The 24,982-nt window shown below is 46.5% G+C and overlaps 1 protein-coding gene across 11 annotated transcripts in view; it reads left to right on the plus strand.

Moving 5' to 3' along the window:
* Positions 1–24,982, plus strand: part of TNRC6C (trinucleotide repeat containing adaptor 6C) — a 1,467,646-nt gene that overhangs the window by 319,310 nt on the left and 1,123,354 nt on the right. For all 11 annotated transcript variants that reach the window (XM_069654647.1, XM_069654638.1, XM_069654641.1 and 8 more), the window contains exon 4: positions 1,671–1,997. In XM_069654647.1, coding sequence (XP_069510748.1) covers positions 1,671–1,997 — 327 coding nt within the window. The remainder of the gene's footprint in view (positions 1–1,670; positions 1,998–24,982) is intronic.

The raw sequence follows: 24,982 nt of genomic DNA on the forward strand, positions 1-24,982 counted from the left end.
TTTCTTCCCGAACCCGGCCTCTGATGCCGAGAGAGTTCTGGACAACCTGGAAGTCAGGTGGGCCCTCAAGTTTTACCTTGATAGAACGAGTGAACTCCGAAGCTCCTCACAGCGCTGTAACATTTGGGGACCCGAAAGGGAAACCAGCCTTGAAGCTATCCATCTCCCGCTGGATAGCCTCATGTATTTCTGAGGCCTATAAGATTCAAGGCCTTCAACCCCCAAAGGGCATCCATGCGCATCTGGTTCGTGGAAAAGCGGCTGCTGTTGCCTGCCAAAAGTATGTCCCTTGGGAGTCCATCGCCAAGGCGGCTACATGGGCCTCCCCATCGGCTTTTTGCAAGCATTACCGTCTAGACCTGAGCTCCAGGGCTGATTTCCAATTCGGCCAGGCAGTTCTCAAGAATGTATTCCAATGAGGGAAATTTCCACTCACCGTAAAACCTATGGTTCGTGTTTGGGAATCTCCCACAAGTATGGAGAAAAGGGGACGGGACGTAGAAGTATGACAAAGTTACTCACCGTAGTGACTATCTTACTCCTAGTCCATAGTTCCATTTCTATCATATGCCCGCCTGCTGCCGCCTCTAATAAGAATCCTCTATTGTTGCTAAATGGTCTCAGACCTGGCGATAGAAAAGGACTGAAGGGCAATGTGCGGGGCGGAGCTCTGGAAGGTGGGGTTACGGTCACGTGCGGTGGCCCCCACGTAAAAATAAAAAGGACAAAACATTTTATTTTTGAGGCTTTTTATTTTTTTTTTACAACAGTGCTCCTGTCCCGCCCCGAAGGACGGAATGTCCCACAAGTATGGAGGAAAGGGGACTATGGACTAGGCGTAAGATAGTCACTATGGTGAGTAATTTTGTCATTCCGGTCTTGTTCCTACCTTCCCACCAGTGTACCTGCGAGCCCGGCATAACTGTACTTACCTTACCAGTATTCTTGCGTTTTTTCACCTGCCTGCAAGCACAGGTCATACTTCCCAATCTTCATTATCCACTTTCTGTGATATAAATTGTTTTTTATGTTTACTGGCATGTTTCCACGACTGTGATTGGAATGTGATTGGAATGTGGACTGTTCATCAGATGCATACATTTGGGCGCATCTTACTCACCCCCCCCTTAAATATGCAAATGTCAGCCATCAATCTGTTCACTATTTTCATCTAGTTAGTACCCTGATCACGTCTTTCCTGTTACCTTTCTCTGACCTCTAGATTAGCTCTCGATCTATTCCCAGCCTTGACTGCTTTGATATACTACCTTGGGAAATAATTGAACACCCCATAAAAGATTCACTGATTTTAAAGGTTTTTCCTTATTCTGATTGTATTGATTGTAAACATTCTCTTGAAGATCTGATTTTATTTGTGTTTCGTACGGCTTTAGTAAGCTAAGTCGATTGTCAAAATGCTTTTGACATTTTAAGAGGAATCTAAATGGGAGATACTTCTGTTTGTTTGGCTTCCTTTTTCGGCATGTTCTCCTAATCATGTGCTTATGAGTGTCATTGCTTGGGTTATGGTACTATAAACACTTAAACAGACTGGCAAGGAATCAGTGAAGACTCCACTACAAACTCATGTCTCCAGCATTTCCTCTGGTCTAATGTTTGTTTTGTTTGTATTCACCAACCCGTGACTACGCCTTTGCCTTTTCTCCCAGTGCCAGAAACTACGAAGACCAGTTCAAGCCAGCCCCTGCCTGCCGGTATCAATACCAGCACTTCCACCAGCACCATTACCAACAGCAGCAATGGCAAGCGCGCATGTACTAATGGCCAGCAGCCAGCTGCATCCCGTTACTTGCCCCGTGAGGTGCCTCCACGCTTTCGCCAGCAAGAACAGAAGCAGCTCTTAAAAAGAGGACAACCACTGCCGACTGGGGCCTTGACCTGTGCAAATCCAGCACAAAGTACTGGACAAGTGGGGGTAAGTCCCCCACCGCTGCCAGGGGCAGGCGGGCCGCACCATCCCAACAAGACACAACCAGGTAGGAGAGTACATCTTCTCCAAACAATAGATTCTAGAAATGTCTTTTAAAAATGCAGTGAAATGAGACCATATAGAATGAAGGGTGGCTCTGGCACTATTAGTTTACAACAGCAATAATATGTTCTGTTTCTGAATTTATCTTGTTCAACCGCTTCTTTAAAAAAACATTTTGGATTCCGCTGAATTTGGCACATGTCACATTTTGGTTCCTGCACATGCTGGCTGTAACCCTTCCATAGAGGGAGCTGCTTGCAATTTTAATGTTTAGTTAATTCACACTGCAGATAGATGGCACTCATCTCTGAGGTCAGATCTTCTGGCTCTAACTGTGACTTTCAATACTATCTGCTATACCATTCTCCTGTCACGCCTTCATGATCTTGTTGTTTGAGTTTTGACTTGTAGTTGATTGTTTCTGAACACAAATGGTTGTCTTCAGGTTTGCACTCTCATCATTGGCCTATGATGTGTGGAATCTCTCGGGTCTGTGCCCTATCGCCTCCTTCTTGTTTTTTAGCAGCAACTTGCATCTTTGTGTTAAAAAAAAAGAAATAAAATTAAATAAAAATAAAACCTCCTGTGTAGTTTCATCTTTTAAATTGTGAGGAGTCAGAAATGTGAGGCAGAACACGCAAAGTTTTCTCAACAAATGCCATTTTATTATTTTCAAAGATTGGATAAACGCCTCACTATTCCTACCCTCACAAAGATTTCCCTGCCTAAAATAAACTAAAGGAAACACTAACAAAGGATAGCTGTCCCTCATGCTGCACCTCCTCAGAGGTATTCTTCCCTTCCTCTCCTTCCCCCAGAAGCTCACTGTCTCTCGAGCCCTGGTTCTCTCAAGGCTGGACTACTGTAACAGCCTCTATCTTAATCTGCCTGCCTCCACTCTCCGCCCTCTGCAACTTATCCAGAACAGAACTGCGAGACTTGTCCTTGGCCTCAAGCCCAGGGACCGTATCTCTCCAGGACTGAAATCTCTTCACTGGCTCCCAGTGGCCGCGAGGATCAAGTTCAAAACCCTCTGCATTGTCCACAAGGCCTTCTGGGGCCTGGGACCAAAATACCTCCAACTCTCTCTTCCTAAATATCTTCCTTCACGAGCCCTTCGCTCATCCGTCTCCAACTCCCTCATGGTCAGCCGTTTCTCGAAGCAACGAGCTGGGGGTAGATCTCTCTCCGCAGCAGGGGCCTCCCTCTGGAACAGCCTTCCTGCCTCCCTGAAACTTGAGGAGAACCATCTCCGGTTCCGGAAGCACCTCAAAACCTTCCTCTTCGCTTCTGCCTTCTCTCTCCCTCTCCCCTGCTAATCCTGCTTAACTCCCCACTGAACTCAGCTCAAACCTGCATCTGGGCCACTCTCAGCAACCTCGGTCCAGGGCCCAGCCACTCTCCACCTGCACTGCCTCCCCGGCTCCCCCTGCACTGTGGGACTGTCACTGTATCCCTACAGCCCCTTTCCCAGCACTTGCTCTGCACTTACCTCGCACTTGCCACCAGCTGGCCCTTTCTATTTATTATTTATTATTATTTTATTTATTTTTTTTTTTTTTTACGCTACTTACCTTGTACTGCACTTCCCCCCCCACCTCCTCCCCCCTGCACTTCCTCCTTTTCCCCTTACCTCTGCACTTGCGCGATCTGAATGACACCTGGCCTAGTAGGATCGTTTGTCTGTTTTCCCCTTGTTTCCCTCCCTCCCTGCCTCGTCGCGCCTTGAAACACTTGTGTATAGGCGCGTTACAAATACCATATCATATCATATCATATGTATACATATAACAAATAAATAAGGAAATTCATGGCAGTTATAAAACAATGATTGAATCCACAATGTAACCAGTCCCTCTCCCCAACCTGGGTGAATTCCCTATCCCGCGGTTTAAACCGGTTTCTACTTCCCAGTTCAACAAAAGAATACGAGGAAATCCTGGGGTGCAACAAACTTTCCTACACCGCCTTATGCCACTTCCACTTGTCAACAGAAAGTATTAGGCGTTTCTTCCTCCTTGAAAAAGTTCTCAGTTCATCAATAGCAATAACAATTGTCTTGCTCAGTATGCTTTTCCACAACATTTTCCAAAGAAATATAATGCCTTTTGCAACAGTTTTACTCTCTTTTTCCTTTTAGGACTACAAACAACCAAAATAGTCTCTGCCAGAACCACTTTGTAGCAGTTCAACTTCTACCTGGTTTACTCCCATGCCAGGGATACTTCTCCAAAGGTTTGTCATCCATTGTCCCGGGAGGATAGCTCAGCGGCAGCATGCGCGTCTTGGAAGCAAGACGACACGAAGCAACAACAGGTTCGATCCCTGGGTCTGCGCTTAGAAACCTCTGGGTGTTTAAGCGCGTTATAAATACGTAACTAAGACAAAAAAAAAACACAATTACCCAACTAAGAAGAACAAACAATTCCTGTAACAGCGCCTTGATGCCTGCGGGCTGTGTGAGCGCTCTATAAATGTTAAATAAATGTATACTCAAAAAACAAGCTGCTGTGACTGCACCATATTACTGCGCCAGAAGAAAATAAGGCTGAATCCAGGTAGGGTTATGTGATAGGAAGGTTTAATTAAATTGCCCTATAGATTACACGTGTTTCGGCAAGGTGCCTTTCTCAAATCAGGGATATCCAGGATTGTTTCTTGTAACCATTACTGAAGATGTAATAAATGGGATCAATCCCAACTGAAAATGTTGTTTCCGCGTCCCTCGTCGTGGCGAAGTAGAGCTCTACTTGATTTGAGAGCTCTACCCTGATTTGAGAAAGGCACCTTGCCGTAACACGTGTAATCTATAGGGCAATTTAATTAAACCTTCCTATCACATAACCCTACCTGGATTCAGCCTTATTTTCTTCTGGCGCAGTAATATGGTGCAGTCACAGCAGCTTGTTTTTTGAGTTTAACAAACGGAGTCGAGGAACTCAAAGTCTCCGTTCTATGACACACCAATGCGACAGTGCAAATTTCTGCAATTAACCAGGTCGCGGAGGCATAAAGTGATATCGACCCAAAAGCTCCTTTACATTTGTCTAATCCATGTATACTCCCCTGCCCGAACAGAGTTTAACATTAACAGTGGTTTTGTAATTTAGATCAACGGACAAGAGATTCACAACAACTTCACAGTATTCAACAAATTGCAGTTTCAGCACTTGCAACAACTCTTCAGGAAAAACAAGATTCACTTTGGTGCTCTTTAATATTCTTCTACAAATGATGCTCCTCTCCATCTGGATATCCTTTACCCAGAAGGGCAGCCTTTTCGAATGGGTTGTGTCCTCCCACGTATTCCTCATCTTAGATATATATATTTGCCAGCTTGCCTTCTTCTTTGGAAATTTTTCACCAGAGGGCGCTGTGCTCGAGGCCACGTAGCTTGGTCTCTCGAAGGCCGCCTGTCGAGCATCAACGTCATCCGTCGTATAAAGGGCTCAAGCCGCGCCCATTGGTTCCGTTCCGTTTTTCCGAGCTTCTGCTTTGTGTATCTAACGGCGTGTCAGTTTTTCCATACTTCGAGAATGTCGTCTTCTACCCCGACTACACCCAAGACGGGTTTTAAGAAGTGTTCCAAATGCGGAAGAAAAATGTCCATTACGGATCCTCACCGTAACTGCTTTTGGTGCCTTAGTCCTGACCATCGACTGGACGAATGCGGGTCGTGTCAGGCGATGTCGAACAAGGCTCTTAAGGAACACCAAGGAAAGCTAGCAGTGGGGGAAGAGTCTTTCAAGTCTGCTAAAAGACTAAAAGACTCGAGAGAATCTAGACGTAAATCTCGTCATGAGGCGATCGAGGTCGAAAAGTCGCTCGAGGAAGTCTTCCTCGTCATCCAAAAGATCAAAAAAGCGACATCATAGATCTTCGTCTTCTTCGCCTGACGGAAGGTTAATTTCTTGTCCTTCGAAGCATGATTCCCCAAATAAAAATGGGAGGCCTTTAGGGCTTCAATGCTAAACATTTTTGAGAAGGCGGGCCCAACCCCCTCAAAGATACGTGGAGAGCATACCCCTGGTCACTCTAAATGTGACAGAGGGAAATCCAAAACGTCTCACTCTAAATACGACAAAAAGTCTAGGGCGTCCTTGGACGATGAATCTCCAGCGCCTCATGAGACTATACAAAAACCTTCGGTGCATAAATCAAGGTTGCTGAAGACAAAATGGCGTCTTCATCGTCGAAGTCGACTATCGATTTGACGCGTCCGTTGAAGCCCAAAATGGCATTGAAACCTTCGGCCTCAGCATCAAAGCCTCACTTGACATCAAAGCCACCCTCGACACGTTCAGGGTTTTCTTCGAATGCGTCGAAGCCATTGTCGATTCCATCGACGCCTTTGACGGGGAAATCTCTCATGCCGGTTTTCCAAAATGACAACTACAACTAAAGCTAGGTCTGTCCCACCTATGCCAGAAAAAGTCTTCCACCCTCAGCCCAGACAAGAATTTTTTTAATCTGTGCTATTTTTGAGGACCAAACCTCTGATGATGACATTACTTCTGCTGGAGTTCGATTTGGGACTAGGGAAAGATTTCAGATATTTATGACGTTCTACAATCGGCCAGTGGCCTACATACCTCACCTGAGGTAGATTTTGAAAGGCCTGACCCTACAGACCATGCAGAACCGGGGTATAGAAACCTCATGGGATGGGTGATAGAATTTATGGGGTGGAAATCAGTGTCCCCTAGATATGACCAGGATGACTTAACAGACATCATAGATGAAGGACCTCAAAGACCCAGTCCTTCCCTTTCACAAAGCTCTCCAAAAGAGAGTTATGACTAATTGGGAAACACCTGAATCTATATCAGCTGTGAATGAGACATTTATAGGAAAATATAGACCTGCTCCCTCAGGTCCGGAGTACTTATCTAAGCACCCGAAAGTTTGGTAATACAGGCTGCGACTGCAAATAGACAGTCAGCTTATCCCTGTATGCCCCCTGACAGGGACGATAAAAAGATTGATGCCTGGGCAAGGAAGGCATTTACTTCTGGTAGTATGGCTCTTAAGTCTACTAATGTGACTTGCACATTAGCTAGGTTCACTTATACCCTGTGGAGCTGTTTAGACGCAGCGGCTGATCACATCCCGGAGGGCGAGCAGAGGGATGGTGTCCTGGCGATAGTTAAGGACGGAAAGGAGGCTTTGGAGGAGTGCCTCAAGTCAGGACTGGATACTGCAGAGAGCATAAGCGGTTCCATGGAATCTAGTGCAGTCCTGCGTAGATTTGCATGGCAAAGAAAATCTGGTTTTGCATCTGATGTACAATTCAGGTTACTTAATATGCCCTTTGACGGCTTAAGGTTGTTTGGCAGCAAGGCGGATGAGAGTTTGGAGAAGCTGCAGACCACGAAAGCGGCAGCAAAGTCGCTCAGCGCTGCTATAAAACGACCTCAGCAGCACTCTTACACAGGGTCATATTCCTGGAAGAGTCACCCTTTTCGCTTCTATTCCTCTTTTGGAAAACGAAGAGGGCAGGCCAGTCAGAGGGGACAACAAAGAAAACCCTTTCGTGGTGGAAAAGGGAGAGGTGCTAGATCAGCCACAGCAGCGGCTACTACCTCCTCAGCCACTTTTGCAGCCGCTGCAAAGCCATTTTGAGGCCTTAACCCACAAGACCCCGGTGGGAGGCAGAATCTCTCAGTATCTGGATGTATGGCGGGGCATTACGTCGGATGCCTGGGCACTAGAGCTAGTGACCCATGGTTACTGCCTTCCTTTTCATCAAAGGCCTCAAAATCATCCACCGGGAGCCAACTCTGTAAAAATTCCAGACCCGCTCCTTGTGCAGGAGATCTTAACCCTGCTAGAGAAAGGTGCAATAGAACATGTACCTGTAGCGGAGAGGAACAAGGGTTGGTACTCCCTGTATTTTCTCATCCCCAAAAAGGACAGAGGATTGAGACCCATCTTGGACTTGAGAAATTTTAACAAGTTCCTTAGGAAGGAAAAGTTCAAGATGGTAACCCTTTCTCAGATCCTTCAGGCTCTTCAGCTTCAGGACTGGCTGGTTTCATTAGACCTTCAGGATGCTTATTTGTATGTACCAATCCATCCCAAACACAGAAAGTACCTGAGGTTTGCAATTGGCGGATCTCACTATCAGTTTGGAGTACTGCCATTTGGGCTGACCTCCGCCCCGAGGGTCTTCACCAAATTAATGGCGGTTGTGCCAGCGAATCTCAGGAGAGAGGGGATTTACATCTACCCTTATCTGGACGACTGGCTAATCAGGGCAAGTTCACCCGAACTGACCCACAGACATCTGGCCATGACCAGTCACTTCCTGCACAAATTGGGCTTCTCCCTCAATTACAAGAAGTCGCAAATGATTCCGAGCCAAATACTCCAATTTATCAGAGCGGTCCTGGACACCACCTCAGGGAAAGCCTCGCCTCCCGAGGAAAGAGCTCACCACGTTCTGCAGATGGTAAAAAAAATTCAAAATGCCCAACATCTACCGGCTTTCGACTTCGTAAGGTTGCTAGGCCTTATGGCATCCTGCAATTTTCTGGTGCCAGAAGCCAGATTGAGGATGAGATCCCTTCAATGGGCCCTCAGGACTCAATGGTCCCAAATTGCAGGGGAGATGTCAGACCTTCTACAAGTCCCGACCAAGGTGGCTCAAGATCTCCTATGGTGGACTTGCAAAGAGAATATCCTCAAAGGGGAACCTTTTTGGCAACCATGGCCAGAGATAACGGTAGTGACGGACGCCTCACAGGGTGGGGAGCCCACACCAAAGATCTGACAATCGGCGGTCGTTGGTCTCCATCGGAGTCCAAACTACACATCAACCTTTTGGAGCTGAGGGCAATCGGACTGGCGCTGAAAGCCTTTCTGCCCTCTGTGCACAGGGAAAGAATTTCCTGATAATGACGGACAACACAGTGGCCATGTATTACCTCAACAAAAGAGGAGGTGTAGGATCACTCCCACTGTGCAGAGAGGCAATACAGCTCTGGTTCTGGGCAATGCAAGAAGGAATCTCTCTATCGGCAGTTCACCTAGCCGGAGAGCTGAACACGGGGGCGAACACTCTGAGCAGGCAGAGCACAGTCTCCCACGAGTGGGAACTAGCTCAGGAAGTCCTTCAAGAGATGTTTGCCCCTTGAGGAACCCCTCAAGTACATCTGATCGTGACCGGTGGCAACCGGAAGTGCAAACTGTACTGCTCAAGGTAATTTCCCCCGGGAGGAGCTCTAGGGGACTTGTTCGTAGTGGACTGGATATTTCCACTCCTTTACGTGTTTCCTCCAGTCCCTGTGATTCCTCACGTAATCAGGAGGTTGAGAAAGTTCCGGAAAATCATGATCCTGATTGCCCCGAATTGGGCCAGGAGGACGTGGTACCTGGACCTTCTGGACATGTCCCTCTGCCCTCCAATACGTCTTCCACTAAGAGAGGATCTTCTCTCGCAAGAGGAAGGTTGAGTTCTCCATCCAGAGGTCAAGACACTCAGCCTTCACGCTTGGCTTCTGAGAGGTTGAGATATAAGGATTGAGACCTTCCGGATGACGTTATGGAGATTTTGCTCTCGGCCAGGAGGCCAGCAACAAAATCCTTATACCGGTGTCGTTGGAAGAAATTCAGTAACTGGTGCAGGGATAAGAATGTGGATTCTTTTCAATGTACCACTCCCATGGTGCTTTCCTTTTTATTACATTTAGCCAACTCGGGGCTCCAGCTTGGAACTATTAAAGGATACTTGGCAGCGCTATCCATCTTCAAGCGCTCCTCAGAGGAAGTTTCATATTTCAAAATGCCTTTAGTTATCCAATTTTAACATGTGTTCTCTCCTACACCTTTCCAAGTTCCCATTTGGGATTTAAATTTAGTTTTTAAGTTTCTTATGTGTGCCCTGTTCGAGCCTTTACATTCTTGCCCTTTAAGGCACCTAACTTTAAAAACTGTTATTAGTGGCTCTAACTTCAGGCCGCGGGGTGAGTGAGTTGCAGGCGCTATCTTGCAAGCCTCCTCAGTCTTCCACAAAGACAAAGTTGTTTTAAAGGTCAAACCTTTCTTCTTACCTAAAATAGTTTCGGATTGCTGTGCTGTGCTTTCCACAAGCTCACACTTTCAACATTAGTCATTCGCCTTGGTTACAATATGTTGCCTTTCACTAGATTCGAAATCAATTTGGGGAATCACTGTCACAGAAAATCACTTTACCATCTTTCTGTCCTCCTCCTCCGCATGCTAGCAAAGAGGAGGAAAGATTTCACAGACTAGACCCTAAGAGGGCTCTCAGTTTCTACATATCTAAGTTAGAAAGATTTAGACAAACAGATCAGTTGTTTGTCTGGTATACTGGACACAAATTGGGACTTGGTGTGTCCAAGCAAACTATATCCAGATGGATTATCCTAGCAATTTCTGAATGTTACAAATTGGCTGGGAAGGAGCCTCCACTAGGTTTAAGGGCTCATTCAACCAGGGGTATAGCAACTTCTATGGCTCTTCAGAGGGGTGTCCCAGTGCAAGACATTTGTGCTGCGGCCACTTGGTCATCAATGCACATCTTTGCAAAACATTGTTTAGACACCACCTCTTACCAAGGAGGCCTTTTTGCTAAAGCTGTCCTTCATTCTTTGCATAATTAAAGAACTATGGTGCTCCCTCCTCCTCTAAATTACAACTGCTATGGGAGTCTATCTAAGATGAGGAATACGTGGGAGGACACAATCCATTCGAAGAACAAGTTACTTAACAACTAACGTTCTTTCGACTGGATGTTCCTCCCACATATTCCTCATCGACCCTCCCAACCTACCCCTCCGTACAGTTCTTAAGCTTGTTGCACTTGTACTTCCTTAAGAGCCTGACATCTGCCGACACAAAGTACAACTGATGCGACCATTAAGATCAAAAAACCAAACTGAACCAACGGGCGCGGCTCAAGCTCTTTATACGATGGATGATGTCGACGCTCGATGGCCTTGATCACCGCACCCTCTGGCGAAAAATTTCCGAAGAAGCAAGCAAGCTTGCGAATATATATATCTAAGATGAGGAATACGTGGGAAGAACATCCAGTTGAAAGAACGTTACAGTTGGTAAGGAACTTGTTCTTTGCCACTCTTGTTTCTCCTGTACACTAGTAAACATGACTGACAAAGATGGGGTTTCGTTCTGCTTCTCCCTTGGCAATGTGAGTTTATGCCAGCTTTCATCATATGCTGGACAAAGAAAGGGCAATAGTTCTCCCAGCTTGTGGATCTTTAATTAGCCCCCTTCTGCTATTGGCAATATTGACTACATTGTGCTTGCCTGGGTTTTAATCTCTTGGCTTGGCCAATGCGTTTAGGTCTTAGCTTTTACCAATAGTCTCTCTTGGCTTGGCCAATGCTTGTAGGTCTTAGCTTTTACCAATACCGCCCCCTTGGTTTGCTGTGCTTTCCACAAGCTCACACTTTCAACATTAGTCATTCGCCTTGGTTACAATATGTTGCCTTTCACTAGATTCGAAATCAATTTGGGGAATCACTGTCTCTCCTATGCAAATGTCATGTCTACTGCTGTTCAATAGTTCGGTTTTCAAAATTGAGCTCTGAACTTCACTTCTACGTGAGCGTTGCTCACTCGCCGAAAGCGTGCCTGGGCCACGTGCAAGGTTGGATTCGGGGGGGGGGGAGGGGGTGGTGTGGGGGGTCCCGCGGTGTTAATACAAACCTGTGAACTCGCCGGGTAAGACATGCGCCTCCATTCCCCTTTCCGCTTGCAGGACTTCTCATTCTATGGCTCCTTGCTTCTCGACAAACTGCTTCATTTAGACTGCATTTGCAGCTTCTCTTGTTCCAGAGGTGTTCTGATGCATGGCAGCCACCAGAAACCTCCTCGAGGCCCTTGGATGCACGCCAGCCAACTGAGACTGCCTCCTGGAAAGGAAAGCTTTGCTTGCCTTCGCTTCCCGATGCACAGCCTCTGCAAAACAGGTCTCCAACGGGCAAGCTTCTTGTTAGGCAGAAACCTGTGCAGTTCCCTTAGGGACCACTGCAAAAGATTTAAGACTACAGGTGTTGGCAGTAAACCCACTTGGTAGCAGTCTGTACCATCCAGATTTACCTGGTAGCTGTGGCTGAGCAGTCAGACTTCCCTCAAGAAGAGTTAGGCAGTATGCAAAGTATACACAATAGGCACTCAGATACAGCAATACAAGCAAACACTGACCAGAGCTTTGGTATCAAAGTATATAATTAATTATTTAAAAACACACTGTTTGTTTGAAACACTCCAGCACTCTTGTTGTAAAATATTCTAAACACAGTTACTATTGTAATATGTACACCCTTTTTTTCCTTATCAGATAAGTCACAGTAAAACACCAATTATTTTCATACAGAGGTGAGCGCTTAACTAGATTGCACTCCAATAAGTTTGTGAGAAAGGGAGGGAAAAAGACAGAATATGGAAAGGTACACCACTCTAAGATTCAGGAACACTATTAGCAAGGCAGGAGAACAAGTCACTGGTGAGCCAAAGTCCAAAGGCTGGGCCCCCTCTTAGAGAGAGCAGAGCACAAATGCGCCCAAGATCACACAGTTACACTAGGCTTAGAAAGTCTTGCAGAGGGTTCAAAAAGAGTTTAGAGAGGCTTAGGAAAGTTTAGCCAGGGTGTCCCAGGCTAACCGAGGTTCGAAAGCCGGGGGCTAAATCTACCCCGTATAGTCGGTAGCAAGGGAAGCCAGGCGGGACACGGTACCTTAAGTGGGAAGGATCCTCCAGCGGTGGCAGTTGTTCCTGGTAGTGGGTGCAAGTTGCGTCGTCGTCCAGGGGAAGAGAAGATCTCGACTTGGAGGAAAGATGAAGGTTGTTGCACTACAGGGCAGAAACCAGCCGCAGAGTTTTCCGGTTAAAGGTGGTACCTTTGTTTCGCGGTCGTGGTAAAACGTGGTATCCCGGTTGCCGGGGTGCTTGGCACGGGCAAGGCGGCCACGAGGTACGTCGGGAAAGCGAAAAGACGGTGAAACTGGTTATCCCCACCAGTCAAAGGAAGAAGACTCTCCGGCGGGAGATCTCCTCTGTCGTTGGGAAAAGTGGTGAGGCAGTCCAGCAGGGCTCCACCGGTGGTAGTGTCATGGCAGGTCGGCTCAGCTTCTCCCTCGTCGGATTCTTAGGTCCTGTGGCGACTTCCGAAGCCCTGCTTTTATGCAGCAAACCCCCATTCACTCAGCCTAGCTGTCACTCAAACATGCTAAGTGGTGAGCCGGCCGGCTCACCACTTGGGCCAATCAGGATGGAGTGCGACTTGAGTTGCCTAGGCAACTCAGTCCAGGGTGCCTAAATTCCCCTCCACCGCTCCTAAGTACCCCAGACAGAGTGGCACCACTTTGGAGGGCTTCTGTGGAGAAGCCCGCCAAAAAGTGGAACAAAGGGCTCGACTTGGGTTGGAGTCACAGAAGAGAACACAAATGCCATTTTAGAATCAAGTTTTGGCAAAAAAATACCAACCGGAGAATTAATATTAATTAAATAAACTGGCTGTATGTTCTAGGCTACCGTAAATCATTAAAGATAGTAGCCTAAAACAATGGGAAATCCCATAGGAAAATATTTGCGGTTGAATATAAAAAGTAGTATCCACTGCCACCAGCCAAAACTCGATCAGGGGGGACGGAGACGTGCCCCCTCGACTAACAGACCCCGGGGCAATTGAATTGCCCCAGCCAGTACGTCCACAATATGATGGTTTGTACTGGTTCTGTTCAGAATTTAAGACTAGTAAAGTCAATGGTGACTTTACATGCCCTGGGAGACAGTAGTCAGTCCCAGGGTATGGAGTCTATACTGGGGGGGTCACTATGACACCCCTGTGTTACTGCACGGAGGGTGCTGTGTAACACACATCACAAAAACACATGAAGCCCTATGGAGTAAAAGACCCCATAGCCCATTAAACACATCTAGATTCAAAGAAACAGACTCAAATCATGCCCCAGAGTGAGGGTAAAAGAGTCTTACTCTTGGCAGGAGAAAAAAAATAAACCCCAAAAATCCAGCAAAGCTGCTGGGGGACTCTCTAGGTTAGGAAATTCAGCCTAAACAGAGAATTCTCCCTAACACTTCTCTCCTGCACGCTTACCGCTGTGTGACCTCCGCCCTTCAGACTCCAGGAGGCACAGACTCTCTGGACCGGCAGCTGCAATCTGCCACACAGAAGTCCCTGCGTCTACTCTCTCCTCCAACTTCAGTCTGGGCTGCCTGCACGAGTCACGCTGCTCCTGCTTTTGCTAGTACTGCACTTCCCCGGCTCTCTTGGCATGCACATGAGGGTGCTTTTTAAGCCTCTGTCTCCCTCAGATGTGGGTCATTTGTGTTAATGATTTGACTACTCCTGCAACATTGCACCTCCTTTCATCCTCTTCCTCGTCCCAGTACTTGGGGAATGATGGTACTTGAAGTCCCTAATGAGTTCGTTTCCTGAGTATGATTTTCACTTTTTAACACAAGTTTGTTCCTCACAGTGTTCTTTAAAGGAATTTCAGAAGAATTAGTCACCAGACTTGATTGAGAAGGGATAGGCAATTCTTTTAAGCTGTTATTATCCATAGACTTTCGTTCACTGTACCTTTGTGCCTCAGAGAGGTCTTTCGCTTTGTTTCCCGCATTTTAGAAGGATTTGAATTTCTTCCAAAACATAGGAGTTTGTAATTGTTTTCACTCCTATTTATGTGCATCTTGTGAAAGGACAACTACTGGGTCTCGTCCCACTGACTCCTCTCACTCAGCTGGACCTTTTCTCCGCCCATGTGATCCTCCCATCGAACACCACCCCCAAGGTTGGTATCAGAAAGCATCTGCCTTTTCCTGGCTTCCTGGGAGGAGACTTTAGGCTGGGAATTATTGAGGCATCTGTAAGATTCATCACCACATCTCCACAACACCTAAACATGTTGCAGTTGGTGATAGATGAGACTGCTGCAAGTGATTTCACTGCTTTCGGATAAAGAACGTCTGATGCATCAAACAAGTCATAAATTGTACTTCTGCATTTCCTCAATACTTCTGGGTTACCTTTGGGATATTCCATCCTTCATGAAAAGGGTTGGAGCACTTTCTTGCGTGAGCAAAAATATATTGTCCTTCATTCATTTCTAGACACCATCCTTGGCTTTTCCCATCTGTACTCGTCTTTGTAGCAGTTGGTCTGTAACCTTGTCATAACACGTTTATTTTTCTGTTTCTATTTTTTTAATTTTCCAAATAATTTCTCTTCTTGGCCCTCAGCCTGGTGTCCGTTCTCCCTCCGTCTATACCAGTGTCCAACTGTTTTTTATGAGTTCGCCCCAGCATCGACAGTCACTTATGAGGCTACGAGCCCCACTCCTTGTGTTTGTAGTGTTTGGGACTGGAGCACTGGTGGTATTCTGCATGTGCCGCCACACCTCAGTTTAGATGCCCAGGTGGGGACTGGAATTGCTGGGATGAGGTTTTCTCAAGAGTTCCATTGCCTCACAGGAATGTATCGACTGCAAAAGACATAATTATTAAGCACAATCTCTTTCAGGGCAACCTGGTCACTGATCCCTTCCCTGAGTCGTCTGGCTCCAGGAACAGCTCTAGTTGGCCTTGGCCACTTTATTTAACCAACCCAAAAGCTCCCCTTGCCAGAGCAAAAATTTGAGGGATTTCTCACGCTCCCCACCCTTAGAAACCCATGGGATTTCTTTTCAATGGGTTAATGCCTGCTGCTAGATTGTGGTATCCTTCCTTTGGGGGTAATATAGGAGGCAACCTTGCAGTGCCTCACCCCTCCCCACCAGGGTCTCGAAGTGCAGCAAGGCAGTGGTGGAGTCTGTGCGAAGAGAGAGGACTGTCATGTCAGTGGCATACAGCGTATCTGTCGGCTACTGAGGTGGCAGTTTTGGACATGCATTTGATTTTGAGAACTGCCAAACTTCTGGGATTTCCACAAGACTTGCTCAGGGGCTTGTTGATTCTTGGGACACAAAATTGCAGATGAAGGGCATGTGGAGCAGGGTGCCATTGTGGCCCTTGCCAACTCCTTCCAGGTCCCATGCTTCAGGCCCTGTTTGGCCCAGAGAGACTAGGCTTAGAACATCTCCCACTAGGAAGTTCTTTCTTCCCTGTTTCAGTGATGCAGTCAACCATAGATAGATCTGTCTACCACTCAACTCAGCAAGTGCCTCTATTTTGCCTCGTGGATCGGCAGGAGCTCTGAAGCTACAGGGGATACATTGAGGATTTCTTGTAAAGGGTTACGCCTTTCCCCCCTTCTCCCTGATTCACAGGACCAGTCATACATTTTGGAACACCTCCCAGTGTTCACTAATTTTAATTTTGCAATGGTGGCCAGCCAGGTTCTAGTTCTTGTACCTGATGTCTGGCAAGGGTCCCTCTGATTTATCAATTATCGGGTCCCGACTTGACTATTATAATGCACTGCTGCTAGGTACCTCTGCTAGAAACATTAGGAAACTCCAGACGGTACAAAACAATGCCACTGGCATCTCAAGAAGAGACCACATTTTGGCCACGGAAAAATCTTTTCACTGGCTCCCCATCAAGGAGCGTATCATTTTCAAGACTCTGGCACTAACTCACAAATGTCTCCATGACTCAGCACCCCGCTACTACTCTGAGATTCACCCTACCTCACACCAACAGACCCACAAGAACAGCCTACACTAACTGTTGAGCCATCCCCAAAAGTGTTGGGGCTTGAGCAGGTGGATCAAGTTTCCCAGTCATTGAGGTCACCAACTGGAATCTGCTACCCCCCCCAAACCCTCACTCGGGAGCACTGAGTCACATACAGCTTTCAGGAAAGCACTTAAAACACTGTTGGTTGTGTAGAATCACTGCCAATCACCCAGCCGTCTTATATGTACCATATTTGTATAAATGTATAACTGTACTCCTCAAGACACATGCTCTCTCTGTAACTAAGCATTTCCTACTATTCACGCAACTAAGACATCCTTTGAGTATGACTATTCCTTAAGGCACTTGTTTCATGTAACCTATACAATGCCTTCTGTTCACGTAACTAAGACATCTTGAAACAGCGCTTCGATGCCTCCGGGTTGTAGGCGCTTTACAAATACAAAAAATAAAATAAATCTCTGACTCACACGCAATCTACTTTATCAGAGTGAAGATCTTTCTCCTTAATCAATGTCTTTAGGTGCTTGGTACGTCAACAACGAATTTCTAGAACATTTGGAAAACCTGGCATGTTCTCTAGATGATATGTTGTCTTTCATATGTAAAAAAGCAGAAGCAGGGCTTCATATTGATTCTCCTCACACCTGTCCGCCATGAAAGTGAACTGAAATTCTGAAGATGCTTTTTTTCTCCCTCCCAAATTCTGTGATCCAACAGGATTTTGATGGGTTGTCGCCTGTTCCCCCTCAACTCCAGCAAACCAGTTCATCCAGTGTGGGATTTAAACTTGTTATAGGCAGGTCACTGTCATAAACACTTTCATTCTTTGACTACACTGGTTATTCCTGCTGGTTTCTTAGAAAACAGCTTTTCTTGTGGTTGTTCCTTCAGCTAGAAGGATTGGTGTTCCAGGCACTGTCAGTTGGCGAACCTTTGACTGTTTGTCATAAAGACACAGTTGTGCTCGGGACTCTGCTCACCTTTGTTTTGTTGCGAAAATGCTGTCCCTGTTTCATTTAAGTCAGGACATTTGTTTGCCTACCTTCTTCCTTAATCCCGCTTCAGGAGTTGAGGACTCGTCACTGTTTGGATGTTGGTACAGCCCTCATGTTCTTCCTGGATAGTATGTTTGTAATAACAAGGAGACCGCATCTTAGTGTAGTAGCTTTTATTCCAGGCTCAAGATTACAGTTGAAGTGTTGATGGGACGAGAGATGGGCAGACAGGTGACGAGCCAAAAGACTGAGCATTCCAAACCAAGTATGGTCTGGTGAAACTACTTTAGCTAGCACATACAAACACCTAGATGGAACACTAGCAAAAAGGATACATGGCATTATTGTCCGTCACACACCCAACATTCTCACCACAAGAAGACAAACTAGATAGAGCACACATCCCTGCTCCTAGTTACCTGACGGACAAAATAAAAATAAAAACTTCCAATAGACCCACGAGAATTGCCAACTCCAACTGCCTGGTAGTACCCAGATTTAGACTTGCCAAAATTGGTGGCACTAGCTTCCCTGTGAGAGCTGCCAACTTGTGGAACGTTTTGCCACCCAACCTAAGAGTAGACCAACCTTTCTCACACTTCAGAAGGAACTTCATCAAACAGATTAATGCTAACAATGCCTAGACACCAGAATATGACTCCACTGTATGATTAGCCCTACTCATTTGTACATAGGTACTATTAGCTACCCTTCATTATGTTTATAACTGTTAATATTCTATGTATACTCTTGCACATTTCTTAGTTTCTCCTGGTAATCACTTAAATATATTGTAAGTTTGTAATTGTACATTTCTGTAATATTGTAAATTTTATTCATTGTACATTTTTATTCATGTAATATTGTAAGCCTCGCATATAGTTTCTGCTGCGCCCGGTAACCTCTGGGTCTGGAGTGCATTATAAATAAACAAACAAACTTGTTAATTTAATTAGGTTTTCCACCAAGTTTGTTGTTGGCAGGTTTCTGTGCTGCTGTGGTTTGTGGTTGTCTTTCCACGCCCCAATGCCTATGGGCCTTCGGCGCATAATAATTACATATATAACATAACTTGGAAGGTACACAAACGACTAAAAACCATGGCACCATGGATGTGGTAACATCGACAGCACATTAGATCATGTCACCATAGAGTAGGTGAGGGAAACAAAGGTGGGGAATGAAGTATTTGGGTTCAGGCTGAACCTGGGACAGTTGGAAGACACCCTGTTCCCTCCACATAAAAGGAAACGTGCATGATGACACTTTACACATGTAATGATCAAAATTGGAGGATAACTAAAGTGTACCAGAGAAACCTAGTTATTGGATGCTGGCATTGCATTAATTAAGTCATAAATTAGGTGCTATAACATTGCAGTAAGAACACTTTATTAGCTGTTGGGAAACAGTGATCCTTTGGAGAAGTGAGTGTAGGCGTGAAAATAACCTGCAACAAATGTGCTGGGAAAGAGATGAACAAACAGAGTAAAAGCACAGAAATGAGACCTGGTAACGCAAAAGAACAGTAGAAGCTTTTCTGAATTAGGTAGGTGTGTGATTTTTATTTGGCATTCCTGATTCCTATTGGCATATGATCACCAATGGCATGGGTATGGTGCTGTATTGGCTGAGGCTAGAACAAAATTGAGTTGAATGTAAGGTTGTATACATGCTGGTATTCTCTAGCAAGAGATGTGTAACTGTGATAATTGGACTGAGAATACTGAGAACGGAGCACTCTCACAAAAGCTCTATAGTATCACTCTGTCACACACAACCAGTATTCTCACCACAGGAAGACAGCCTTGATATAACAGTTTCAATTCTCAAACAGGCATTGTGTCTCCTTTGGGTGGAATAGCTCAGGAGAGGAAATTGAGAATTTCTCCTAAAAATGACTTCCTCAATCAGACTCCGAGCCAGAATCTGTACTTTCAGTACTATGCCGTTATCCACTTCCCCGACCCCCTGTTGCCATGCTGGTCTTATTGAGTCAGAATCTGCTACATTTATCCAAGAGTGGGACGTTAAGTTGTACATTTTCCAAGTTCTGTTTTGTTGTAGGGGATTTTTTTGTATTGAGGCAATCTTCTAGACCTGTTCTCCCAAGTTGTTGCAAGTCAGATGTGAGTTGCTTTTCCAGGGCAGGTTTTATTTGCATTCTGTAATTTTGCCACATTTCAGTGGTGGCTGGTAAATTTATAAACTTGAGGGCATAAATGCTTTACCTGAATGGGCCTAAGCAACCACAGTACTCCTAAATTTAAGACAAGGTTGGGAAATAAAATTTCAAGTTCTTGAGTCGGAGCACTTAACTTGACCCATATCCGGTGGGTGTAGCCTATCTAGTCCTGGTGAATCCTTTATAAAGTTGGTAGCTTTCCTTTTTCCATTATATATGCTGGACTACGAGCCCCAAATGCAAAGATAAATGCAGGGTTGAATGGTCTACACCAACCTTACATGGAGCTGGTTGAGAATTACTGTTTCTGATGCTTGTTAATCTGCTTAGAGTCACATGCTGTGCATATGGTCCGACATCCAGTGGTAACCGCAGAGTATTGCATCTTGTCTTTCGGGGACCGAAAGGTGACGTCGGCTTAGGCGTGTCTGTAACACTATCCCTATCGTGACGTGTGTAGTACCCAAAATCCCTCACGCGCCGAGGTCCCTCAGATTGTTTTTTCCACCCAGATAACTGGTCGCCCTATAGCGGAGCTCTTACTAGAGACATTGTTTATCTTATTGAATTGTCGGTTTATTCCCCGTTAAGTCACTTCGCCAATAAGAACATCTTCGACGAAGAATACGGGGGAATTGTCTACGGCTGTGGATTTCGGCGCCTAAGATCCGGTGGCCAGATTTTTCCACATGGTCAGACCCTCTGGCCGACCTATACAGTAGGGAGAGTGGGGTATGGGAGTCGCGGTATTAGTTTTATGACGGTACAATAACCTTCTTGCGAAATGACGGTATATCATGGTTATCGCGGTACAGCAGGTGGAGTTAACTACTCTTAACAAATATTTTCTAAAAGGTCATAAATTGTCAGATTTATCATCACAAACAAAACCAGGCACCCAGAATTGGGCTTTTCAACATACTTTCCACTGAAATGCCACCCCTTGCTTCCACCAAACACACGTGTGGAGAATAGGAGCGGGGGGGGGAGCTCTGCTGCGACTGGCAAAGCAAACTGAATAGCTTCTCTTAAGTGGTCATTTAGGCTTTTAGCTCCCCCACTGGCTACTGGTGAAGATGAACATGTTGGCATCTTGATAACCTGCATGCCACAGATCAATGGATTCCGATGGTAGTATACGCTTGTGCGCACACACACATGCACACACACACTCTTTAAGTTACAGCCTTTAGTTTACTTGCGGGCCAAAAGGTGTTCAGTAATCACAGCCATGTTACCCTTTGGTATGGCAGCAGGGAATACCCACAGAGAGGAGTACATTTCGCAGTGTGACTTATTATATGTAAATTCAATGATAGAACCAGGGAAATCCCCCATTCTCATATGTTTAGAAAACAATATCCATTATAAATATATAAACCCCAAAGCCGCCAACCCAAAGTAAACCCTTTTGCTTCTTGGCACTGTATTTACTCTTCCTATTGCTGACATATTGATTTTGTGTTAGGCACGTGTGGTTTATGGAATAGCATTAAAAACTGCTCCCATTGAAACTACTTGGCAGACAGCACATCCAACAGTGCAAGACCAAGACTGCACAGCACTTGCTTACTGCAGCCTTTCCAAATCAGATTGAAAAGCACACTTAACGGTATGAACGGTATACCGGTATAAACAATGTGACGGTTATTATTGTTCAATTAAGTGGTTCACGGTATCTTTAACGGTATACCGTAATACCGTTACATCCTTAGAGTGGGGTTGGGGTGGCCATATTCTTTAGTATGTCTTTCCTCCTTTCCCCTCTTTTCCCTTTCAGTCTGGTCATCCTTCCCTTTTGCTATGGAAAAGACTCCTTTTAGATTCTGCCCTAAGTGTAGGGTCAGATATCCTTGGAAGGACGAACACAGGACGTGTAACGCCTGTCTCCCCCTAGAGCACGACGAGAAGCGGCGTGCAAACTCCTTCGGCCCAAGACCCTTAAGGAGCGGCGTGTAAAGCAGTGGGCCGCGTACGGCATGTCATGCGTGGAGCCTCCCTCCCCCACCGCCGCGCCAGCCGAAAGTGACGGGGGTACTTCGGTTGACGAAACCTCCAACGCGGATGTTATAGACCTTGAGGCGGACACTTCTAGGTCCGCCACGCCCGTCCCAAACCCTTCCAGGCTCGTCTCTAGTCTTGCGACAGGGGCGTACAAGCGCATCGCACTAAGCACACAATCCCTACGCCAATTTCGACGCCTTCGTCGGAAAAGGCGAAAGCGCCTACGGGGCCGCCGAAAACTTCGCCGGTTACCTCGGTTCAGATCCAAAGCCTTCGCCGCATCCGCAGCAGCGTATTGCGACTGGGCAATCAAAACAAACCATGGGCGCTACTCCTAAATCTACACGTGTCGAAGTTCGGGACGCTTCGATGATTTCCAAGGCCTCAGTAGGCCCGAAAACTATGGCTAGGCCTCTACCCGGAAAACAGTGCGCTAGGCCTCCTGGTGCCACGGATGGTATTTCTAATGCCGACAAATCATCAGAGCCTTTGTCTCACGACGATTCGGTGACTATCCAAAGTAGCATCGGAAGAATCGCAGCAGCGGTGGGCCTTATTCTGGTTCCGCCTAAAGTGATGTGCCACGGATAAGATTTCAGCGGATTTGGTCCCTGATTCCGATGACACTTACGTAGATAGCCAAGAGCCTCTCTCCGACACCCTGAGAGGTTCCTTACGACGCCACAGTGCAGAGAACGTTGTTTCTCCTTGCGTAGGCCTGTTTGGGTCCTCTAAATGGACTACAGAAAAGTCGAGGGTTATATGGATCGGCTGGAGTAGATTATGGTTTCTTCTGATCAATCTCCCTCGAAAAGGGCTCAGGTAGATCCTAACCCCCAAATTCAAGAAGTCCAGTCTCATGTTTTCCAACAAGAAAACGTGGTCCATATGGACACATATAGAGACATGTATAATGAAGAAGAAGCTTCTTTTCTTGAAAATTATGAGGAAGATAAACAGGATACGACGGACAACTGGGAGGAAACCCAGCAGGAAGGTCAAGACCCTTGGACACAGCAAGATCAGGACACTGATATTTTGTGCATAGACTCTCCTCCGCCCACCCCAGCTCGCCAGGCCTCCCCTGTGGATGGCCAAATGGCTTTCAACTCCATGTTAAAAAAAAGCAGCTGAATACTTCAAAATTGCCACTCAAGAGGCGGCACCTAAGCAGGATTTTGTGGAGGACATTTTTAAGGAAAAACCTCCGGCGAGTCAATCCATCCCCCTCCTTAACTCTGTTAAGAGACGGGTAGCTCCCTCATTGGTCACACCAGCGCAGACACGGGCTGTGAACCCGAGAGTCAAAAAAAAGAATAATTTCAGCCTTCTCCCTCCGACTCTCTGTATATAAAAGGGCACGCCATCCCAGACTCACTGGTAGTGACTACCACTCGAAAGAGGGCAGGGGTACCCCTTGCCATGGGAGAATCATCACCGGACAAGGAGTCTAAAAGGTTGTATGCCCTGGGCAAACGTGTCACATCAGCAGCTGCATACACCATTCGGGTTGCTAATAATACTACGCTATTAGCAAGCTATGCTGATGCCCAATGTAATTTTCTCCATGAAGGCCTCCAGGAGGTTCCTGAACCCACCAGGACAAAGCTTCTTGCGATTGTTGCGGAGGGAAGACTTGTTAACCAGAATGTGGTGAATGTTGCACAAGGGACTCTTCTGAAAAGACACGCATAGCTGCGTACATCGGGATTTAGACCTGAGACTCAGGCCTCCCTCATTAATAAACCCGTTGAGGAGACTAACCTCTTCGGGAAAGCAGTGGATGAAGCGTTGAAGACAGCCAAGAAGGAGCATGAGACTATAAGGTCTCTGCACCAAATTACACAGAAACCCTCATCCCTGAGGGGTAATAACTCTCGGCAGTCCTTTCGAGGACAAGCTTGTGCTGGTCAAAACAACTACGGCACGGGTAACTTCAACACAAATCAACCATCTGGAAGCCCCACTTACTACCCCTCAAGGGGTCAGAAACGCGGCAGAGGCCCCAATCCCAGAGGAGCCACAGCCTCTGGTCAGAAATGACCACCAAGTCCAGGTCCCCTCCCATGTCTCCCCAGTCGGGGGGCAATTAACATCTTTCCTCAAGGCATAGGAGGGGATATCTTCCGACCAGTGGGTCTTAAAGACGGTCGCCCACGGTTATTGTGTGGAATTCGCCCGTCCTCCACAGTTCAGACCACCGCGCTCATTGCGCCTTTACCCCGGACCATCTGAAGATCCTGATCCAAGAGGTGGAAGCACTGCTGGGAAAGGACGCCGTAGAAGCCGTCCCTATTCTTCAGGTAAACAAGGGTATTTATTCAGTGTACTTTCTTGTAACCAAAAAGGATCTCACCATACGTCCTGTTCTAGATCTGCGCCCAGCGAACAAGTTTATAAAACCCCAGAAGTTTTGCATGGTAACACTACAGGAGTTGATCCCATTGCTGAAACAGGGGGACTTCATAGCAACATGTTGCCAGCGCACAGAAAATATCTAAGGTTCATGATACAGGACAAACACTACCAATTCAAGGTACTCCCTTCGGCATCGCCTCGGCGCCAAGGGTGTTTGCCAAAATCCTGGCAGTGGCAGCAGCACACCTGCGCACACTATCAGTCCCAGTTTACCCTTACCGCGACGACTGGCTCATTATGGTCGACTCGTTCGACGCTTGTTTTTTGAACACCCAAAAAACAGTAGATCTCCTCTTCAGTCTGGGTTTTTCAATCAACGAAATTAAATCCAGCTTAGTCCCCAGCCAAGTAAAACAATTTCTGGGAGCGTGAGAGGGTTCAGAACATGCTCTCTCAGATTCCTCAATATGTAGCCAGTCGGGAGGTGACGGTACGCAAAGCCATGCGTTTCCTAGGGATGATGGCATCCTGTATATACTTGGTTCCGCACGCGCGGCTGCGCATGCGTCCCATGCAAGAGTGGCTCAACAGCCAGTGATGTCAGGCCAGCGGACAATGGGAAGATCTGGTAGTTGTCTCGCCAGCCCTCGTTCTCTCTCTGCAGTGGTGGTCAAGAGAAAACCTCTTGAAGGAGAAGACATTCACCACCCCTGCATTGGAAGCCACTCTCACGACAGACGCATCTCTCACGGGGTGGAGAGCTCATCTGCTTCAGCAGACAGCACACGGAGTGTGGTC

This window comes from Ambystoma mexicanum, chromosome 3q (assembly GCF_040938575.1).
Source record: "Ambystoma mexicanum isolate Mex_15411 chromosome 3q, UKY_AmexF1_1, whole genome shotgun sequence".
NCBI lineage: Eukaryota > Metazoa > Chordata > Amphibia > Caudata > Ambystomatidae > Ambystoma > Ambystoma mexicanum.